The 18651-nt window shown below is 44.7% G+C and overlaps 1 protein-coding gene and 1 non-coding gene across 6 annotated transcripts in view; both read right to left on the bottom strand.

Moving 5' to 3' along the window:
- Positions 1 to 185: 185 nt before the first annotated feature.
- Positions 186 to 18651, bottom strand: part of Wdcp (WD repeat and coiled coil containing) — a 27489-nt gene continuing 9023 nt past the window's right edge. For 3 of the 5 annotated variants that reach the window (XM_010604899.3, XM_010604900.3, XM_019204630.2), the window contains 3 exons: positions 7952 to 9761; positions 5010 to 5124; positions 186 to 972 (listed from right to left, as the gene is read on the bottom strand). In XM_010604899.3, coding sequence (XP_010603201.1) covers positions 749 to 972; positions 5010 to 5124; positions 7952 to 9742 — 2130 coding nt within the window. In that variant the 5' untranslated portion in view covers positions 9743 to 9761 and the 3' untranslated portion in view covers positions 186 to 748. Of the gene's footprint in view, positions 973 to 3234; positions 3691 to 5009; positions 5125 to 7951; positions 9762 to 18651 lie in introns of those variants that run through there. The other 2 variants (XM_010604901.3, XM_010604902.2) reach the window with 2 other exon arrangements.
- Positions 12146 to 12252, bottom strand: LOC117286652. The gene has a single exon (XR_004517814.1). It is a non-coding gene; the product is annotated as a U6 spliceosomal RNA (small nuclear RNA).

Here is an 18651-nt window from a genome sequence, read left to right on the forward strand (position 1 = left end):
ACTCTCCATCCTCCTGCGTGAACCTCCCAAGTATGGGAATATAGCTGTGCCCTACCACAGCAGGCTCAAAATATGTTTTAAATTTTAAATGCTATTTTTCATTTTGTTTTGACCAGGGCCTCGCTATGTATTCTTGACTGGCCCTGAACTCACTTTGTAGTCCAGGCTGGCCTTGAACTCCTAGAGATCCTCTTGTCTCAGCCTCTCCAGTGCTGGGATTACAAGTGCATGCCACCATGCCTGGCCAGAAATTGTTTAAGGATGCAAGAGAGTTGGGTTTAAATCTTGGGAGGAACGGCCAATGTCGGAGAGACCTCCAGCACCTGGGAGCAGAAGTCAGTTTTTCGGCCTCCTTTGGTCTGAGGTTGGAAATAAGCGGCAGCATAAGTCACTCTCCCTGCCCCATAGCAGTGCTCCTTGCCCTCCACTCAGAGCCACGACAAGCAACACTGCTCCGGACCAGGCACACAAAGCTCAGAGAAACCATGGGCCGCAAGGCACAGGGTACCAGCGTAGGCGCTCTGCCCTCAGATGCAACTCCATGGTCATGCCCGCGGAAAGATCCCATTCTGAGCCATGTGACACAGACACCGAGTGCTGCTACAGCCAGTCTGCCTTGGCCAGGGACCCCGCCAGGGCCACCACGACGGTGCCTGCCTGTGACGCTGGAGACGCACGGAGTCTACGAGGCAGAGTGACCTCGCCATCACGGGCTCCCAGAAACGCATCAGGCCACACTGTCCACGCGTCAAGGACAGTCCGGGGTGTCCCGGCCCCGGGCAGTAAGGTCTCCGGAGCCCTCCGGCCGAGGCACAGCGTCCCCACTGTGAGAGAGAGAGGCCCTGCGGACCTCCGAGCGGCGTGGACTGCCGTCCCGCACTACGAGCACCTGGGAGGCCATGAAAGTCAGGGGAATGAAGCCTTCGCTGTCAGCAGAAAGCAGGATCCAGCAGGAGTCTGCAAAGAAAAGAACTATTGGGTCATTTAGGGTATGAACTCCATAAAGAAAAGGAGACTACAAAAAGAAAAAAGCCAGTAATCCCAGCACTCGAGAGGCTGAGGCAAGAGCGCCAGGGTAGAGGCATGCCTGGCTACACATCACTTCACGCCTGCTCGTGGCCAGATGCAAATTCCCCGTGATGAGTGGCATCAGCATGTTTATCTAAGATGTACCGATAAAAGCTTGGCTAAAAAATGTTCAAGCCACTGAGATTCCACCTCACCCCACAAAGAATGGCTGCTATCAAGAAATCACACAATAACAAATGTTGGCGGGGTTGTGGGGAGAAAGGAACCCTTCTCCGTTGTTGGTGCGAGTGCAGACTGGTGCAACCACTGTGGAAATCAGTATGGAGATACCTCAAAGAGCTGGGACTGGAGGTTCCATTTGACCCAGCCATCCCTCTGCTGGGTATCTTTCCAAAAGAACTAAAAGAATCGTATCATAGTGATATATACGCACCCATGTTTATAGCAGCACAGTTCGTAATAGCTAAAACTTGGAAACAACCCAAACATCCATCAACTGGAGACCGAATAAAGAAGATGGGGCTTTTCTATAACATGGAATATTATTCAGCCATAAGAAAGAGAAATTAGATTCATTCATAGGGAAATGGATACATTTTGAGGATATACTCCTAAGTGAAACAAATAAGTCACACATGTAAATACCGAATAGTTTCCCTGGTGTGAAAAACTATAATTGTAAATAATATCCATTAGGATCCATTAGGTATATACATATCCATTAGGTATAATTGACAATGTGAAATGGGAAGAAAAGGGCTAAAGGTGTAGGGGAAGTGGGGGAAGGGTAGGGGAAAGGAAATAAGGGAAAAGAAAAAAATATAAGAAAATGAAAAAATGGAAATAAAGTTTTTGTAAATAGGGAAAGGAGGAGGGGGTGAAGGGAGGGCAGGAGTATGGGGAAAATGAGAACCAAGACCGGTCATGTAAAGGTACAAGTTCCCAGTGATGAATGTAACTGTACTGTATATGTAAAATGTACCAATAAACTCAATGAGGAAAAAGAAAAGTTCAAGCCTGCTCCACTACCCCATAAGATCATGTCCCCAAAACAAACAAAAAACAGAACAAAAGAAAAAAGCTATGCGTGGTGGTATGAGCCTGTAATCCCCACACTCTGGGAGGCTGAGGCAGGAGGATAAAAAGTTCAAGCCTATCCTAGGCAACTTAAGAGTCTCAAGACCCTGTCTCAAAATAAAAAATAAAAAAGTCGGGCATATAGCTCAGTGCAAAGGGCCTGGGTTCAATCCCCATTACTGCAAAAATAAAAAAGGTGGCAGCAAAAGAAACAGATGACTAAAAAAACTTTACTATAATATGGTAGTTGATATTGAATCTCATCATAAGATTTTACAGAGAGCAGGAAATAAAAGAGTGGAATATTACTTGGGGTAAGGTCAAGTGGGCACGGTGGCACACTCCTATAATCCCAGAACTCAAGAGGCTGAGGCAGGTGGACTGCCAAGAGTTTGTTGGCAGCCTGGGCTACACAGTAAGTTCAAGGCCAGCCAGGAATACACAGCAAGACCCTGCCTCAAAAAACAGAGAACACACAACTTAGGATAAGGATAAGTTTAGATGATCCAAAGTCAGTCGCTTTGGTACTGCTAAGGAGCACAGGCAGGCACTCCTGCTGTGTGTGAGCGCACATACGGGTGGTACCCCCACACTGGCATGTCCGGCAGCTCCTCTAAGCCGTCCAGTTGGGAATGCTATTCTGTGGAGGAGCCCCCCTCGGTCTGCAGATCTGTACTAACCCAAGGCATCCAGAGAGGCTGAGCTGACCCGGCAGCCTGCAGGGCTCCAGGACATCTGCATGATTTGTTCTAGGGGACCTAGGGGCCTCTAGTGTAACTCAGGCTTGGCCCTTCAAGGCTGTGCCTTACCTTCTGACCTGTGATTTCACGTCTCACAATCTGCACTCCTAAAATTAACGTATAAAAATATGCAGAGAGGATTTTCTTAGTTATTTATAATGGTGAAAAACTGAAAACCACCTAAATGTGACAAAGAAAAATAGAGCAAAATAAAACACTGCACACCTCAGAATGGACTATTAACCCATTCATTTAAAATGGCGATTATGGGGCTGGGATTTAGCTCAGTGGTTCCACCACCTGCCTCGCAAGTGCAAGGTCCCGAGTTTGATCCCTGGCACCATAAATAAATAAACAGATAGATAGATAGATAGATAGATAAATAAAATGGCAATTATAACCCAGGTGTGGCAGTGCACACCCATAATACAGTATTCAAGAGACTAAACCAGGAGGAGAGCCAAAAGTTCAAGGCCAGCCTGGACTACCCAGCAAAACCCTGTCTCAAAGCGAGCAAATAAGATGAAATGATAATTATAAAGCTGTACATAAATGTACATGTCAATACTGAAAAATGTTGCGATGCCACCTTACTTTCCTCTTCTCTGAGACAAAATACCTAACACCCACAACGTGAAGCAGTTTATTATGGATCACATTTTAAAAGCTCCAGTCCTTGGATGGCCAGGGGCACCATGGAAGGGGAGGCAGAGAGAGGGAAGGGAGAGACATGTGGCTTCCAGGCCATGCCCCAGGGAGTGGCCTCTCCCCAGCAGGCTCTGCCTCCGGAGGGTACATTAGCTATGGTGCCTCCACAGCTCAGTCATAGGAACGTGGGACACACCTAGAGATAAACCACAGCGAAGGTTAAAGGGGAAAAAGGAAATACTTTATGTTCAATGTGGGGCCACTCCTAAAAGAACGAGGCTAAGAAAAGAGCCATGCTCCCTGCCTGATGACTGCGGTCCCAGTCGGTGCTTTGCCACGCAGGAGAGTCATTCTGATCTCCATGCTCGCTCCACATTAGAGCCACGGTTCCTTTAAGGAATATTCTGCAACGCTGCTGTTTTCTTTCAGTACAACAGGCACAGGTGAGGTAGCCATGTGGCTGCCTCCTTACCACTGTTGTTTATTACTCTGACTCTTTCCTGGTCTTTTCAAGTGCACATTTAATTGTTTCATCTACCCTCTAAAATCCCTAAGAGCAGAACCCGTATTTCCCATGTGTTTTGGAACCTCTGATTGGCCTGGGTATAGAACAGCCAATTAGTAATTCTTGTCCACTACCCAGTGAATTACAGAGTGGTTTCCAGCAAATCACGCAATGTCTGGTACAGATTATTATGTTTACTTTTTCTTGGCAGTACTGGGGGTAAATCCAGGGCCTTCGCACTGAGCTAGTGATAGAGAAAAATTTGTAAATAACCAAAGACCTATAAAATGTTAGGAAAACGTAGGATGGCTTCTGCTCTTCTAGCTGAAATCTGATTTGTTCAGTTCAAAATTAACAGACACTGAAGGCATTAACCGTAGAATGGGACATCTGGCCTTATCCTGAGATAACAGGGCACAGGAGACTCTGAGCTCCAAAGTTTTGTGAGCCACATGATTGTAAAAATGTCAAGATGAAGAGAACAATTGTTTTAACTTTCCTTTCCTGACCTTGAACACCCCTTTCCTGCAGGCTAGAAGAGACAGCAAGACTAATCTTAAAGGTAAACCCCTAACTACAAAGAATTGCTACATCTGGGTTAAACTGAGAGAATGAAATGTAACCATCTGAATGGGGTGAAGGCTGTAAAACCCTATAATAGAAGGAGCTGTAACCCAGTGAGCGGCCGATCTCTGGCACTGCCTTTTTTACGTGCGATCAACCTTTTGTTGACAAAATAAACCTTTTCTTATTTTACTCCCATTCTGAGTCTCTGTGTGTACATCACTTACCAATTCCTTCTGTACATCCCTGGCCTTTTTTATTTTAAATTTGAGGCAAGGTCTCACTGAGCTACCAAGAGCCGAAGCTAGGCCTGAGCCTGCCACCCCACTGCAGCCTCAGAGTGCGGGATTTCAGGCATTCTCCCCAGACCGGCTGACGGCTCCATCTTATTACAAGTGTAAGGTGCGAAATAGGGGAAGGAGGGGGTGGTTCTGAATTTAACCTACCATGCAGCATTTCAATGAGAGAGAGACCGAACATCTGCTGGATCATACTGAGCCTCAGTTTGCCATTGCAGAGAAGCACCATTCTTCTTTCAACAGGACCTGTATAACCAGGTTTCTTCAAATCAAAACAAAAGTTGTTAAACTGATTGCAAAAAGCAAGTTAACATTTCTTTCATTTGAGGGGGATGGCATTGATCTTTTTGAGACAGGTTCTTGCTATGTACTTCAGGCTGGTCTTGAACTCACTATGTAACCTGGGCTGGCCTCAGATTCACAGAGATCCTCCTGCATCAGCCTCACAAGTGCTGGGATTATAAGCATGTACTACCACAGCCAGCAAAATACCTCTTCTTGACTATTACTTAAGTAGTAATTTATATGCTACTGATTTCAGTGTCAACACCCTATAAATATCTTTTAAAATAAATACATATATCCATGATCATCAAATCAATTTGGTATCAATAACATTTTATATAGAGATGAGCATGATAGTAGTTACCGTATCTAGGATTCAGAACACATTCCAGCATACATGTTTAGATATGACAAATGTGGTAAAATAAACTTCGTGGGATAAAGATGGATTTTTTTTTTGGTACCGGAGATTGAACTCAGGACCTTGTGCTTGCAAATCACGTGGCGGAACCACTGAGCTAAATCCCTGGCCCCAAAGATGGGATTTTTTTTTTTTTTTCAAAGATGGATTTTTAACAGTGTTGCTAGGACCGTTGATTATCTCTTAGAAAATAGGAGTGGGTCATATACAGAAACAAACTAAAGGGCTGGGGATTTAGCTCAGTGGTACCGTGGCTGCCTCACAAGCACAAGGTCGTGTGTTAGATCCCCGGCCCCCGATATCGAACAACAACAAACAAAACAAACCCTAAAGATTCAAAACTTCAATGTAAACTACGAGCAGTGGCACAGCCTATAATCCCAGTACTGAGGGCCCAGACAAGAAGATCACAAGTTGGAATCCCACCTGGGCAACTAAGCAAGACCCGATCTCAAATTAAAAATAAAAAGTGCTGGGAAGAAATTTGATGGTCAAGTGGCGATGAATTTAATCCCTACACAAGCATTCCCTCAAAACTGAAAAGCTTAAATGCAAAAACTAAAATACTGTCAAGAAAACCGAGAGATCATATGTGTGCTCACTTCTATACTATCTGAAAACTGCATATACACTGATAACCTAAGAGGGCAAAATGAACACAGGAAACTCACATTCAACTGGCTGAAAAGCAGGACAACATAGTCAAACTCACCAATCAATAAAAGTGAAATATATCACGCTGGCCTCACTGGTGATGTGTGAGGAAAAGGACAACCATATTTTGCTGGTGGTGTGTGAAGTAAAGGAAAATACCCCTGAAAGAGCATATAGGATCGCTATCGAAACTACAAACACAAATACTCTTCACAGTTCGCTTCCACTTCTGGGAACCAATCCAACAGAAATAAAGGGCCTAATCCAGATGGGCAGACCCTGTTTCAGCACTGTCTGGAGTGGCTGGTGACTGGAAATCCAGTGACTGGCAGTCTACAAGGGAACAGCCACACACAACACACGACACTGCACCGTAGGAGTCTGCTTTTGTACAGTAATGTCAAACCACTCCACACATACCTATAGTATATATTTACTATACAAAAATCTGTGTTGGATCATATGAGTGTGGAGAAAAATACAGAAGGATCCAGTAAGCTAGTTAAAGTGGGTTATGGGGAGGATAGGGTAGGGCCACATTCAATGTAAAATCAAGTATGCATGAGAAAAACACATAGGATATGAGCCCAATTAAATAATGTATCCTGTACTCTGCTTTCACTTCAAATCATATCAATCTTTTGCCTTTTAAATAATGTATCTTTGCTGGGTGTGGTGGTACACGTTTGTAATCCCAGCAGTTGGAAGTCTGAGGCAGGAGGGTCACCACAAGTTCAAAATCAGCCTGGACTATATAATGAGACCCTGACTCAAAATATAAATAAAGAACCCTTGCACATACCTGAATAGGTGCATATAAAGCATTCAAAATGAATGCAACTTCCCTGTGTCTGAAATTTAAATCTCCACTGAATAAAGAAAAGGTTTACACAACAAAATTACTCAATTGAAAATATACTTTTTTTTTTGGTACCGGGGATCAAACTTGGGACCTTGCACTTGCGAGGCAGGAGGCAGAACCACTGAGCTAAATCCCTGGCCCAAAAATATACTTTTTACTGGCTGAGCACCGTGGTGCATACCTGTAATCCCAGCTACTTTAGAAGCTAAGGCAGGAAGATGGAAAGTTTCCAAGATTAAAATTTTTGAGTCAGCCTGGACAACTTAGCAAAAACCTGTCTGAAGACACAACAAAAAGAGTTGGGTAAACAGCTCAGTGGTGGAGCGCTTGCCTAGCATGGGTGAGGCCCTGGGTTCAATGCCCAGGATCAAAATGTAGTTTTTTCTAAATATAGTATTTTTTCAGATAGGGTCTCACTATGTAGTCCAGGCTGGCCTCGAACTCACTGTGTAGCCCAGGGTGGCCTTGAACTCGTGGCGATCCTCCCGCCCTAGACTCCTGAGTATTGCAATTTCGCCATCATGCCAGCATCTAAATATAAATTGCCAGAGTGAGCAAGTGGTCACTTTTCGCACTAAGCACATGATAAAATCGGTGCGCACCAGTGTGTGCACCCAGCTGGTTGGCAGGTGAACATCCAACGTCTGCAAAGGTGGATCAGCTCGCCTGAAACCGAACATTCCCAGGTCAGTGAAGCTCAACTCCAGCGCCTCCCCCTCCCCCACACACTTCCTGCAGTGCCCACCGAATGCAGCTTTTATGCACTGTGTAGCTCCTTGAAGAAGTTCCCTGGTAGCTGGGCAGGAGGTGCATGCCTATAATCCCAGCACTCAGGAGACCTTGTCTCAGAAAAGGAAAAAAAGTTACCTGGTAAATGATGTGAACAGAAGGGGCATCCCGAGAGGGTGGATACACTGGAGGAGAGTTTTTCCCATTGTACAGAAAATCTCTGAGTTCAAAAAGGCATCGCTGTATTTCAGTCATGTTCCTGTATAAAATTTCTAGGCCCTTGGTTTGTTGGTTAGTTTCCTCTTCCAAGTCTTCTCTTCGAGGAACATTTGGAGGTTCTGGTGTGCTGGCGTGTCCAGGCAATGATGCCCAAGCCCAGGAGGGCCTCTGCAGTGTTTCCAGGGCAACAGAGCCATCCAGGATACTGGACAGAGGACTTTTGATTTCTTCAATAAGAGTTTTTCTGGGCTTTGCACTCTGACTATTGATGTCTGCTGCTAAGAGGAGCTCTCTGTTTTGATAACAAAAATCTGCGGGAAGACTTTCAATTAACTTTTTTCCATTTGCTTTGTTTAACAGAGCACTGGAAGTAGCATCAACACTCTGGCTGCCATGAGATGTTACTGAAGAGTCTTCCAACATGACTTCTCTAACAACCAAGCGGATGACGTACTGATCAGACTCTGAAGAAGGAGGAAATGTCCTATCAGGAGACTTTTGTCTTCCTACTAAAATTAGTAATGATCTGTCCGTCATGAAACTTATGCCTTTTGGTCTTTCATCACTCTCTAACAGAATCCGCTGGATGTTTGGCATTGAAGACGGAATGACAGAATAGATCAAAATTATATTACAAGTATTGGAAGCCACCGCCACTACCTGTGTTTTGTGATTGAATGCTATCAGATCAGGAACCAGAATGCCCGGAATAGCGACTCTTCTGGTCACATCAGCCTCCTTCCCAAAGCTAACAAGGACCAAGTGAGAGGAATCCTGGCCAGTTCCTGTCAAGTAGTCCTTTTTTCTTAGACAAAGAAGAGCACTTTCCTCAGATGGAGGTCGGTTGAAATGTAAATGAGTAAGATCCAGAAGATCTGAAAAGGAAGGAGAAGCTGGTATTTCACAATCTGTTTCCGAGGCGGCTGCTTCCTCCACAGAGGACAGCTCGCCAACTACTGGAGAAATATGCAGGCCGTCCTCGCCATTAGTTGGAGCATCAATGGGTTCGGATGCATTTAAGCTACAAATCTTGTCCAGTGGAAGCTCAGTGGTGACAGCAACCTCTGAGTCCACGGTGGCCCTGAGGGAGCAGACACAGCTGTCCACACTGAACACTGGGCAGAAGGAGCCCCTGCGAAGAGCCTTCTGAGCACCGTCCCAGAGGTAAGAATGAAGGCTGCTGCCTACTGCCACCACCAGCCTCTGGCCGTCCTGGGTCCAACACGCACAGTGAATGTGGCCTTGGGTGCCGATGTCCACTTTCACCCGGGAACTGTCACAGTGAACATCCGGGAAAACAGAGGCATCGTGTGCAGTTAACACGGTTAGGACAGTGTTTTTCGGGTGCCACACACAGCCCTGGGGTAGGACAGGGAGAGACTGTCTAATCTCGGTGGTCTGAGACATCAGCCATTTGCTTGACCCCGTAGTGGTGGGACACAGCTGCCACACAGTCACGTGCTTCTTGTGCTGCACAGCAAGCAGAGCAGGGACGCCAGCCGGGTGAGGAGGGGCCCAGGAGACCCTCCTGACATGTTCGAACTGACCAAGGACGCTGGAGTCCCCAAACTCGGCCCCTCCACTGTGAAGCTGTAACTCAGTCAGGACTACCTGACTTCCATCAGTCCAGGCTAGGCCGTGGGCCGGGTGCAAGGCTTGATGCAATGCGTTCAGTCCAGTCCTAAGCAGGCTTCCTTTCCCTAACTCCATCCTTTCTGATAACAATGATCTGAAATGGTTAAGAAAAAGAGCTGCACCATGAAAACAGTCACCAGACAAATCCAGAATGCTGGCCATGTCAATAGTTAAACTCTCCACAGGCCAATACTGAGGAGGGATAAAATAATGTTGTGGGGACAGGAGGAACGTTACACATTAAAGGACTACTGAGAGGCTGGGGATTTAGCTCAATGGCACTGTGTCTGCCTTGCGAGCAGAAGGTCCTGTTCAATCACCCAGGGTGGTGGTGGGGGGACCACACAGGCTGGGGATCTAGCTCAGTGGTGCCACCCCTGCCTCTCAAGAGTTCAATTCCAAGTACAACAAAACAAAACAGACTGCCTTCCCTTTGGGTGGGGGATTTAGCTCAGTGGCATCAGCACCTGTCTGGCAAGCGCAAGGTCCTGAGTTCAATCCCCGTTCTGCCGAAAAATCAATCAAGCAATAAAAATAAGACTACTGAGGACTGGGGTGAGGGTGATACATGCTTATAATCCCAGGTACATGCAAGGCTGAGGCAGGAGGATCAGAACTTTAAGGATAGCTAGGACAACTTAGCAAGACTCTGTCTCAAAAGGAAATAAAAAGAGAGAGAGGGAGGGAAAGGGAGAGGGCAAGGATATTTTTGGAACTAGAGAAATCTGAATATGGACTGTCAGGAGACATTGTGGACTGGGAAGTAGCTCAGAGGTAGAGCACTGCTTAGCATGTATAAGGCTAATTCCCAGCAACACATACATGTAGACAGATACTGCTGAGTTATTAATTTCCCTAAGTGTACAGTGATGCTTTCTGTTTTTGTAGTACTAACAATTAATATTCCCAGGCCTCCACCTTCCTTTTTGAGACAGGATCTCACTAAGTCACTAAATTGGCCAGGGTGGGCTCAAATTTGCACTCATCTTGCCTCAGCCTCCCAAAGTGCTGGCATTACAGGCGTGCACTACCGATGCCCAGACTCTTCTGATTTATTTTGAGGCCGGGTTTCACTAAGTCAGCAGGTTGCCCAGGCTGGTCTTGAACTCCCTATCCTCCTGCCTCAGCATCCCAGAGTGCTGAGATAACAGGTGTGCACCACCACACCCACCAATGTGCTTATATGTAGCAGGAGGATGTCCTATTAAGACACATGTTGACATATTTGGGATGGGTTTATGATGCCTGCAAGTTGTTTTCAAATGGTTTAGCAATAAATAAATAAATTAATTAATTAATTAAAATAAATTTTTTTTTTTAATCTAGGGAGGCAGAAAGTAAATGTACCAAAATGTTGAACTACTGAATTCAGACTTAGCCTAATATTGGCACTTACGGTATTTTCAAGTTAGAAAAGTTTTAAATTAAAAAGTTAAGAAAATCTGCACCATTATCTACTTCTATTCAGCCTTTCACTGTCAAATCAATGAATAAATGATATTCATGCCTCTGGCTTTATTGGCACTTACTTCACGTCTTCTTCCAAACCCTTTTACCTCTCTACTGAAATGACACTTTAAGAAGTCATTATTTCCATTTCTACTTCATAATATCCCAACTGCACTTAATAATTTTAAGAACATTTTTGCATTTCCTATTGTGTTTGATCTTCCCAACAATCCTTCACATTAATGTAAAGTAGGTTGGGGAGGTGCTTGCTACAACTTTTCCATTCCGGAAAAAGTTCCCTGCTCTGCAGGCATCTGGATTACTAAAGAAGTACATATTCATTTCCATGAAATGCAGACCGAAGATGCCCAGAGCAAATCAAACTTTTCTTGTATCCCATGGTAAGGCCTCTTCATCCACTTCTGAAAATCTAGGACCTTGATAAAAGCATGGGAAACCTACACAAACGTGATATTTACTTAGCAGTACTGGAGCTCAAACTCCAGCTACATCCCATCCCTCCCCCCTTGTTTTCTGCAACACGGTCTCCTTTTGTAGTGCAGGCTGGCCTAGAACTCAAAGCGATCCTCCTGCCTCAGCCTCCTGCGAGCTGAGTTTACAGGTGTGCACCTCCATGCCCATATCCAAGCCTTTTTAAATATTTGAGACAAGGTCTTGCTAAGTTGCCAAGCTGGGCTCAAATTTGCCTCCCGACCTTGGCCCCCCAGAATGCCAACATCACAGGCGTGCACAACCCTCCCAGCTTCATGCTTTTAATCTTGATCCGTACAGGCTTATAGTATACAATGTTTACACTCCTGCTGTGGAGTCAGTGCTTGTACATTACACAATTTCACTCCTTTTTTCATCCCTTTCCCTCCCTTTGGTCCTCCAGCTTTTTATGTCTTCCCCCTTTTAGAAAGATCTACCTCCCTACTTCCTAGTATCTTTTATTTTGCCCTTTATTTATATTTGGGGTTTCTCATATAAGAGAAACCATGCAATATTTAAGCTTGTATCTGATTTATTAAAAGTATGAAACACTTCTCGTCAAACTTTCAGGCCACCCTTGTGCAGGGCCCATGCTAATCTCTATTTTGTTCCAGTTTTAGTACCTGTGCTGCCGGAGCAAGCACCGTGTTTTTTATTTTAAACAAAGAAATGAGGTTTAAGTCTGAGTGCATGAGTGGTAGCGACAGAAACCACTGGTTAATTTACAGGATCTTTGTGGGGTTTTTTTGGTACCAGGGATTGGACTCGGGTCCTTGCTCTTGCGAGACAGGCAGGCGGCTGCACCACTGAGCTAAACCCCCACCCCCCACTGGCTAATTTAAAGGAAAGAAAAAAGGTGGCAACTTAAAACCAGGCTCAAGTCAGGCGTGGACACAGCTCAGGGCCCGGCAAAACTGGTCAGGGTTAATGACCAGGCCCCCGACGCAGGTCTTCAGTAGGATGGCCTGGACCCTACAGCTGCCTGAGGCCCTGGCTCCCAGCACCGCCACTCAGCCCTTCATGCGCCGGGTTTCCTCCAGCTTTGGGCAACACAAAGGACACAGACAGAAGCTTTCCTCACCAAGCCTGCCCTGTGTCCTCCAGGATGTATTTTTATCCTGCTTTTTGACCTCTTTCATTAGGCCCAAGCTCAATCCGCAGAGCCAGTTTCTCTCTCATTCTTCACTTTTACCTTTTCCAAATAAACTTCACCACTGCCTTTCACATGTCCATTTCATTCAATTCTTTGTTTGAGAGAAGAACCTAGAATCCAGCTCCCGAAGGTGAGCAACTCCAAATCCGGTGACGTTTGGTTGGCAAGTCTCTTAGAAGGTGTTCCTGGCTAAGAGCTCAGCGAAGCGGGCCTGCGGTCTCAGCACCAGGGAGCCTGAGGCCAGCCTGGGCTACACAGTCAGACCACAGCGAAACAAAACAAAAACCAGGCTCAGAGACAGAAAGTAGTAGAAGGTGGTTGCCAGGGCAGGGGCTGGGCTGAAAGGGGAAGAACTGGCACTATTGTTTTAATAAGTACAGAGTTTCCACACACACACACACACCCGGGTACCAGGAATTGAGAGTATATAGTGGTGAGCTACATGCCCAGCCCTTATTATTATTTTTTTTCTTTCGGGTACCAGGGATTGAACTCAGGACCTCGCACTCACCAGGGTGGGCACGGTGCCACTGAGCTAAATCCCCAGCCTGAGCCCTTAGTTATTCTGAGATAGGGTCTCACTCTATTGCCCAGGATGCCTTCACATTGGCACCCTCCTGCCTCAGCCTCCTTAGTAGCTGGGACTATGGGTGGGCACCGCCACACTAAAGTTTGTTTTATAAGATGAAAATAATTAATGAAGATAGATGGCAGTGATGACTGCACAATATTACAGATGTACTTAACAGCACTGCACTGTATACTTGAAAATGGTTGAAATGGTGCTGGGCACAGTGGCACATGCCTTTAATGCCTGCTACTCAACAGGCTGAGGCAGAAGGGTTGCAAGGATACAGCTCAGTGGTAAGACTGCGCCTGGTTTGATCCCTAGCATGAGGTGGGGTGGGAGGATCACGCTCTGTAAATAAGCAGGGACCGAATGAGCGGGGAGAATAGACCACTGCTGTCACCACTGAGAGCCTTAGTGTCCCCGCACATGATGGTGCAGGCTAAAGGTCCTGAACCCTCGCTGCCCAGAGGAGGGTAAGGGAGGACCCCAACGCTGTACGGTGGCTTCTCAGGACTGCTCTCACACACGGGGATCTCTCCCGTACTAGGCAGGGGCTTTCAAAGCCGGACCTGGTCACCACCAGAATCACGGTACATATCTTTCATTCACTGTTTCCAGTCATGGTGCCTTTTCCAAGCCAGTAATGCCTGTCTGCCTTGGCCCGGAATCCCAAACAGCAGCAAGGTACTTCACGGACCACAACTGACCTTATCACCCCTCCACAGGGAGCACCTCAGCTTCCCTCCTACTGTGATTTAGATGAGTACACAAGCAAAAGTCTCCCACTCGGTTCTCATCATTTCTCCTTTCCCTCCTTCCAGTTGGCGACTCCCATGGCTCGGCTGAAACTACCACACCCTTGGCATCCACTCCATCTGCACCTCTCCGTCTGGCTTCTTTGCTGAGCTGCAGTGACGCTCCAATACAGCTGGGACTTTTCATTATGGTCATCATCATCCCTAGCCATGTTCACTTCAAACTTAACATTCATAAAAGCAGAAAGTTCTTCTCTTTCAACAGTGGTTCTCTCATTTATTCAGGCTGGCCTTGAGCTCAGGGCAAATCTCCTGCCTCAGCCTCCCGAGGGCTAGGATTCAGGCATGCACTGCCATTTTTAATCCAAGATCAATCTTGAAATACTCCCTTTATCATTTATTAGCTTTAAAATGAACTTCTTCACTGCTTATTGCCATGCTGTTCAGTAAGCTAGTTACTAGACACGTGTGCTATGTAACTTGGTTCCTTAGCCACACTGGCTCCATATTAAATGGTCCTAGAGCTACAAGAAACTAGCGGCACTGGGGTGTGGTGTGTGGCGCACACCTGTAACCCCCGGGTTTGAAGGCTGAGGCAGGAGGGCACTATGAGTTTGAGGCCAGCCTGGGCTACATAGTGAGTTCAAGGCTAGCAAGACTCTGTCTCAAAAAACAAAAAATAAAAGAAGCCAGTATGTATCCTATACCTATTGAGCTTCCCAGAATAGACTATTTCCATGACCACAGAAAATTCTGCTGCACAGTGGTAGGTGAACATGACAAAGCCTAAATTCCCCAGTGTGGACCTACCTAGCTTGCCAGCCTTACTTCCCTCTACTTATGATTCTCCATAATTGTATTGCATGGAACATTAAAAACATTTAATAAATGACAGTCAGCTTAAGGCCAGTTTAAATACCATTGTTTCTGAGAAGTCTGCCTGCATCATCCACTAAAAGTAACTCCCTGTTCTTACAAACTACCTGAAGCCACTAGCTGTTTCTTCATGCTACTATGCTTTCTCACCTTCGAACAACAGGCTTTTTTCTTTTCTTATTTTGGTACCAGAGATTGAACTCAGGACCTTGCACTTCTGAGGCAGGCAGCAGAACCACTGAGCTAAATCCTGGCCCAGCTTTTTTCTTTTTCTTGTGGTACTGAGACTTGAATCTAGGCTCTGGGAATTGAATTATCCCCAGCTTTTCTTTATTTTTGGGACAGGGTCTTGCCATGTAGTTCAGGCTGTACTTGAACTCACTATGCATTGGAGGTTGGCCTCCAACTCACAGTGATCCTCCTGCCTCAACCTCCTGAGTGCTTTTTTTTTTTTGAGACAGAGTCTCAACTAAATCACTGAGTTTCCCAGGCAAGGCTCAAACCTGTAATCCTCTCAGATCAGGCAAAGACTCAGAACAGGAACAAGACTTAACTTCTTTGCCTATCTGTTACTAGGATGCTTTGAAAGCACCAGTAAATATTTTCAGATGGACTGCCCTTGCAACAATTACACAAGTAAGAAGTTTTTAACTAGATCATGATACTGCTAGAGGTTAAACTGTTACTTTTTTTTTTTCTTGTTTTAGGCCCTTAAAATACTGAATATGCCCTTTTGAACTACATTTGGAGATCTAAGACTCTTAAATAATTCATCCTTTTTAGAAATGATCAAGTGTACACACCTACAAAGATTAGCATTATAGGTAAAAATAACAGAAATGTTATGGTAGCAGTTCTCTGATTAAAAGTTCAAGCCACTGGCAGGAGTCAGGTAAACAAAGCACAAAACAAAACAAAAACCTGTGCTTTTTTATTTTTTGGAGGAGAGGTTTAATTTGCCTCACAGAAAATGTACATTTTTGACTACTAATCCTAGGTGTCTTTAAATTACTATAATGAAAAAAAAAATACTATACTGACAGCTTTGAATGTAGCCACACAATGATTACCAGTCATGCAGAAAATAACACTGATTAACAGCAGACTGCTGCCTCAAATGTTTTTCGTAAACAGATTATGTAAAAGTGATATATGAATACCATAAGAGTAGGTAAAGATTAAAATTCACAAAATGAAATCACCAAATCTCATTACAAAACCATCATGATTTTGAAAGAGCAATATATTTTACTAGAATTAAGCCCCCAAGATTTTTTAAAATTATCCTTTTTGAAGGCTTTCAAGTAGCTTTCCTATTTATTCTCTTTAGATAATTCATATTCTTCTTGCTCTATTTTGCTTTACTCTCAACACTGAAAGGAAAGCAAAATCAACATTTAAGTCTTTATTGCCACCATGTTAAGATACGCTATCACCTCACTGACTGCAGGCAAATCTGGTGGTGAAATCTGTAAATAGCTTTCTGTGAAATGTAAGATGTAACAATAAAAGAAATTAGGACAACGCTGGTACCCAATATGCAAAAAGGGACCCAGAGGTTCCCTGGAAAACAAGGGACTAAAGAAGCCTTGTATATGCTAATACATAGTTTTGGTCACACAGGGCTCAATGCAATCCTTATAACAACTATGTGAAGGAGAAAACTTTTTTTGATGGGGGGACAAGGTCTTGTTATGTGGTCCAGGCTGGCCTCCAAGTTGTGCTTCTCCTGTCTCGGCCTCCTGAGTGCTAGGATTACAGGCGTGCGCCACCATGCCTGGCTCCATTTTTATCAGATATAATAAAGTTGAAAGTTCCAAAGAGTTAAGAAACTTGCCCTTCATACCTTACAACAAAATAAAATCCAGTTTAGAAGATTGTTCAAAAGATAAAAGGTCTATATTATACTCTTACAGAAGTTCATAGCAACATTATTTGTAATAGAAAAAGCTAGTACAGGAGATAGTTGAGTAGTGGTGGGCCTGCCTAGACAAGCTCCGGGGTTTGATCCCCAGCATTGTGTGACAGGAAAAAGAAAAGGAAAAGCTGATACATCAACCTGAAAATAATTAACTAAGAGGTAGGCATGTCTGTAATCTTAGCCACTCAAGAGGCTGAGGCAGGAGGATCACTCCAGCCCACAGGTTTGAGCAAAGTCTTAAACAAAATGCACAAAAAACAAAAACAGCCAAAACAACAACAAAAACAAAAAGGAAGCAACACAGTGCAGAAAAATCTGTATCCAAAAAAGCAGCGAGCTGATACCAGTGTCATAAGCCTGTGATCTCAGCACTCAGGAGGCTGAGGCAGAAGGGCCATGAGTTTGAGACCAGTTTGAATACACAGCAAGACCCTGTCTCCTAAGTAAATAATGAAATTCACATAAGCCATTTAATATGTGACTATAAAAATATGTGTGTGTGTGTGCATGTGCACATGGGTGTACTGTATTTACATAAAGACGCAGAAAAACATCAGGAATGATGCAAAACCAACAATTCACGGGAGATACTGAGACAGGGTGGGGAGGGGTAAACATCAGAGTGGGGCTCTCTTCTGTATTTCTTTGGGAAAAAAATATAATAAACACATTTAGTCATTTTGCAATAGGAAGAAAATACTAAAATATAAAAAAGTACTTTATAAAGAGATTTAGATTTTAAAAGGTACCCTAAAATTTTAAATGGCCAAAGAATTTCAAACGATGGCCAGCTTGCCGGCTTTCCTTTCTTCCTTTCTCCTTTCCTCCCTCTTTCTTTCTCCCCTACCTCCTTCTCTCTCTCCCTTCCTTTTTTCCAGGGCTGGGATTACCAGTCTCACCCCAAAACAGGCAAATCTAAAATCAACGTAAGGATTGATACAAATGCAGCTGGGAGTGTAGGAGTGCTGTGGTGGCCAGCCCTGCAAAAACAAAGCATTAAGTGATGTTTCATTTTATAAATTACCCAAGAATTACTTAACTCGCAGAGTCCAGTTCTTACCACTCACTCCTTAGCCACTCCAAAGGGGCTTTTTCCTCAGTCTCTTCTCCAAAATAGCTCCCTCCAAGCCACCAATGCCACTGCTGCCACTGAATCCAAAGGACATTTTCTAGCCTTTACTTAATGATAGAAAGTGTCAAAGACAGAACTTGAGAAGTTGTGTCCAGATTCTAAATCCAAAGGAATGGATTCTCTGTAAAACTGCCAGGCAAGAGCCCAGGATGTAGCTTAGTGGCATTGCACCTATCTGGAAAACACAAGGTCCTGACTTCATCCCTGGTACCAAAACAAAACAAAAACAAACCAACCAAAAACTGGCCAGGCATTGTGGGGCACACCTGTAATCCCAGCACTCTCGGAGCACAGAGGCAGGAGAACTGAAAGTCTAAATCCACCCTGGGCAATCTAGGGAGACTAGTCTCAAAATAAACAAAAGGGTTGTGGATGGCAGGGCTTAGTGGCATATGTCTGTAAACCTCACACTCTGGGAGACTGAGGCAGGAGGATCACAAGTTAGAGTGCAGCCTGAGCAACTCAGGCCTTGTTTCAATTTGTTTTTATTTCCTTTATTTGTTTTTGTTTGTTCGATTTTTTGAGACAGGGTCTCACCATGTAGTTGAGACTGACCTGGAACTCACTATGTAGCCCAGGCTGGTCTCGAACTCACAGTGATCCTCCTCCCTCAGCCTCCCGAGTGCTGGGATTAC

The sequence above is a fragment of the Fukomys damarensis genome, unplaced genomic scaffold (genome assembly GCF_012274545.1).
Source record: "Fukomys damarensis isolate Sample0158 unplaced genomic scaffold, DMR_v1.0_HiC HiC_scaffold_2, whole genome shotgun sequence".
Taxonomy (NCBI): Eukaryota; Metazoa; Chordata; class Mammalia; order Rodentia; family Bathyergidae; genus Fukomys; species Fukomys damarensis.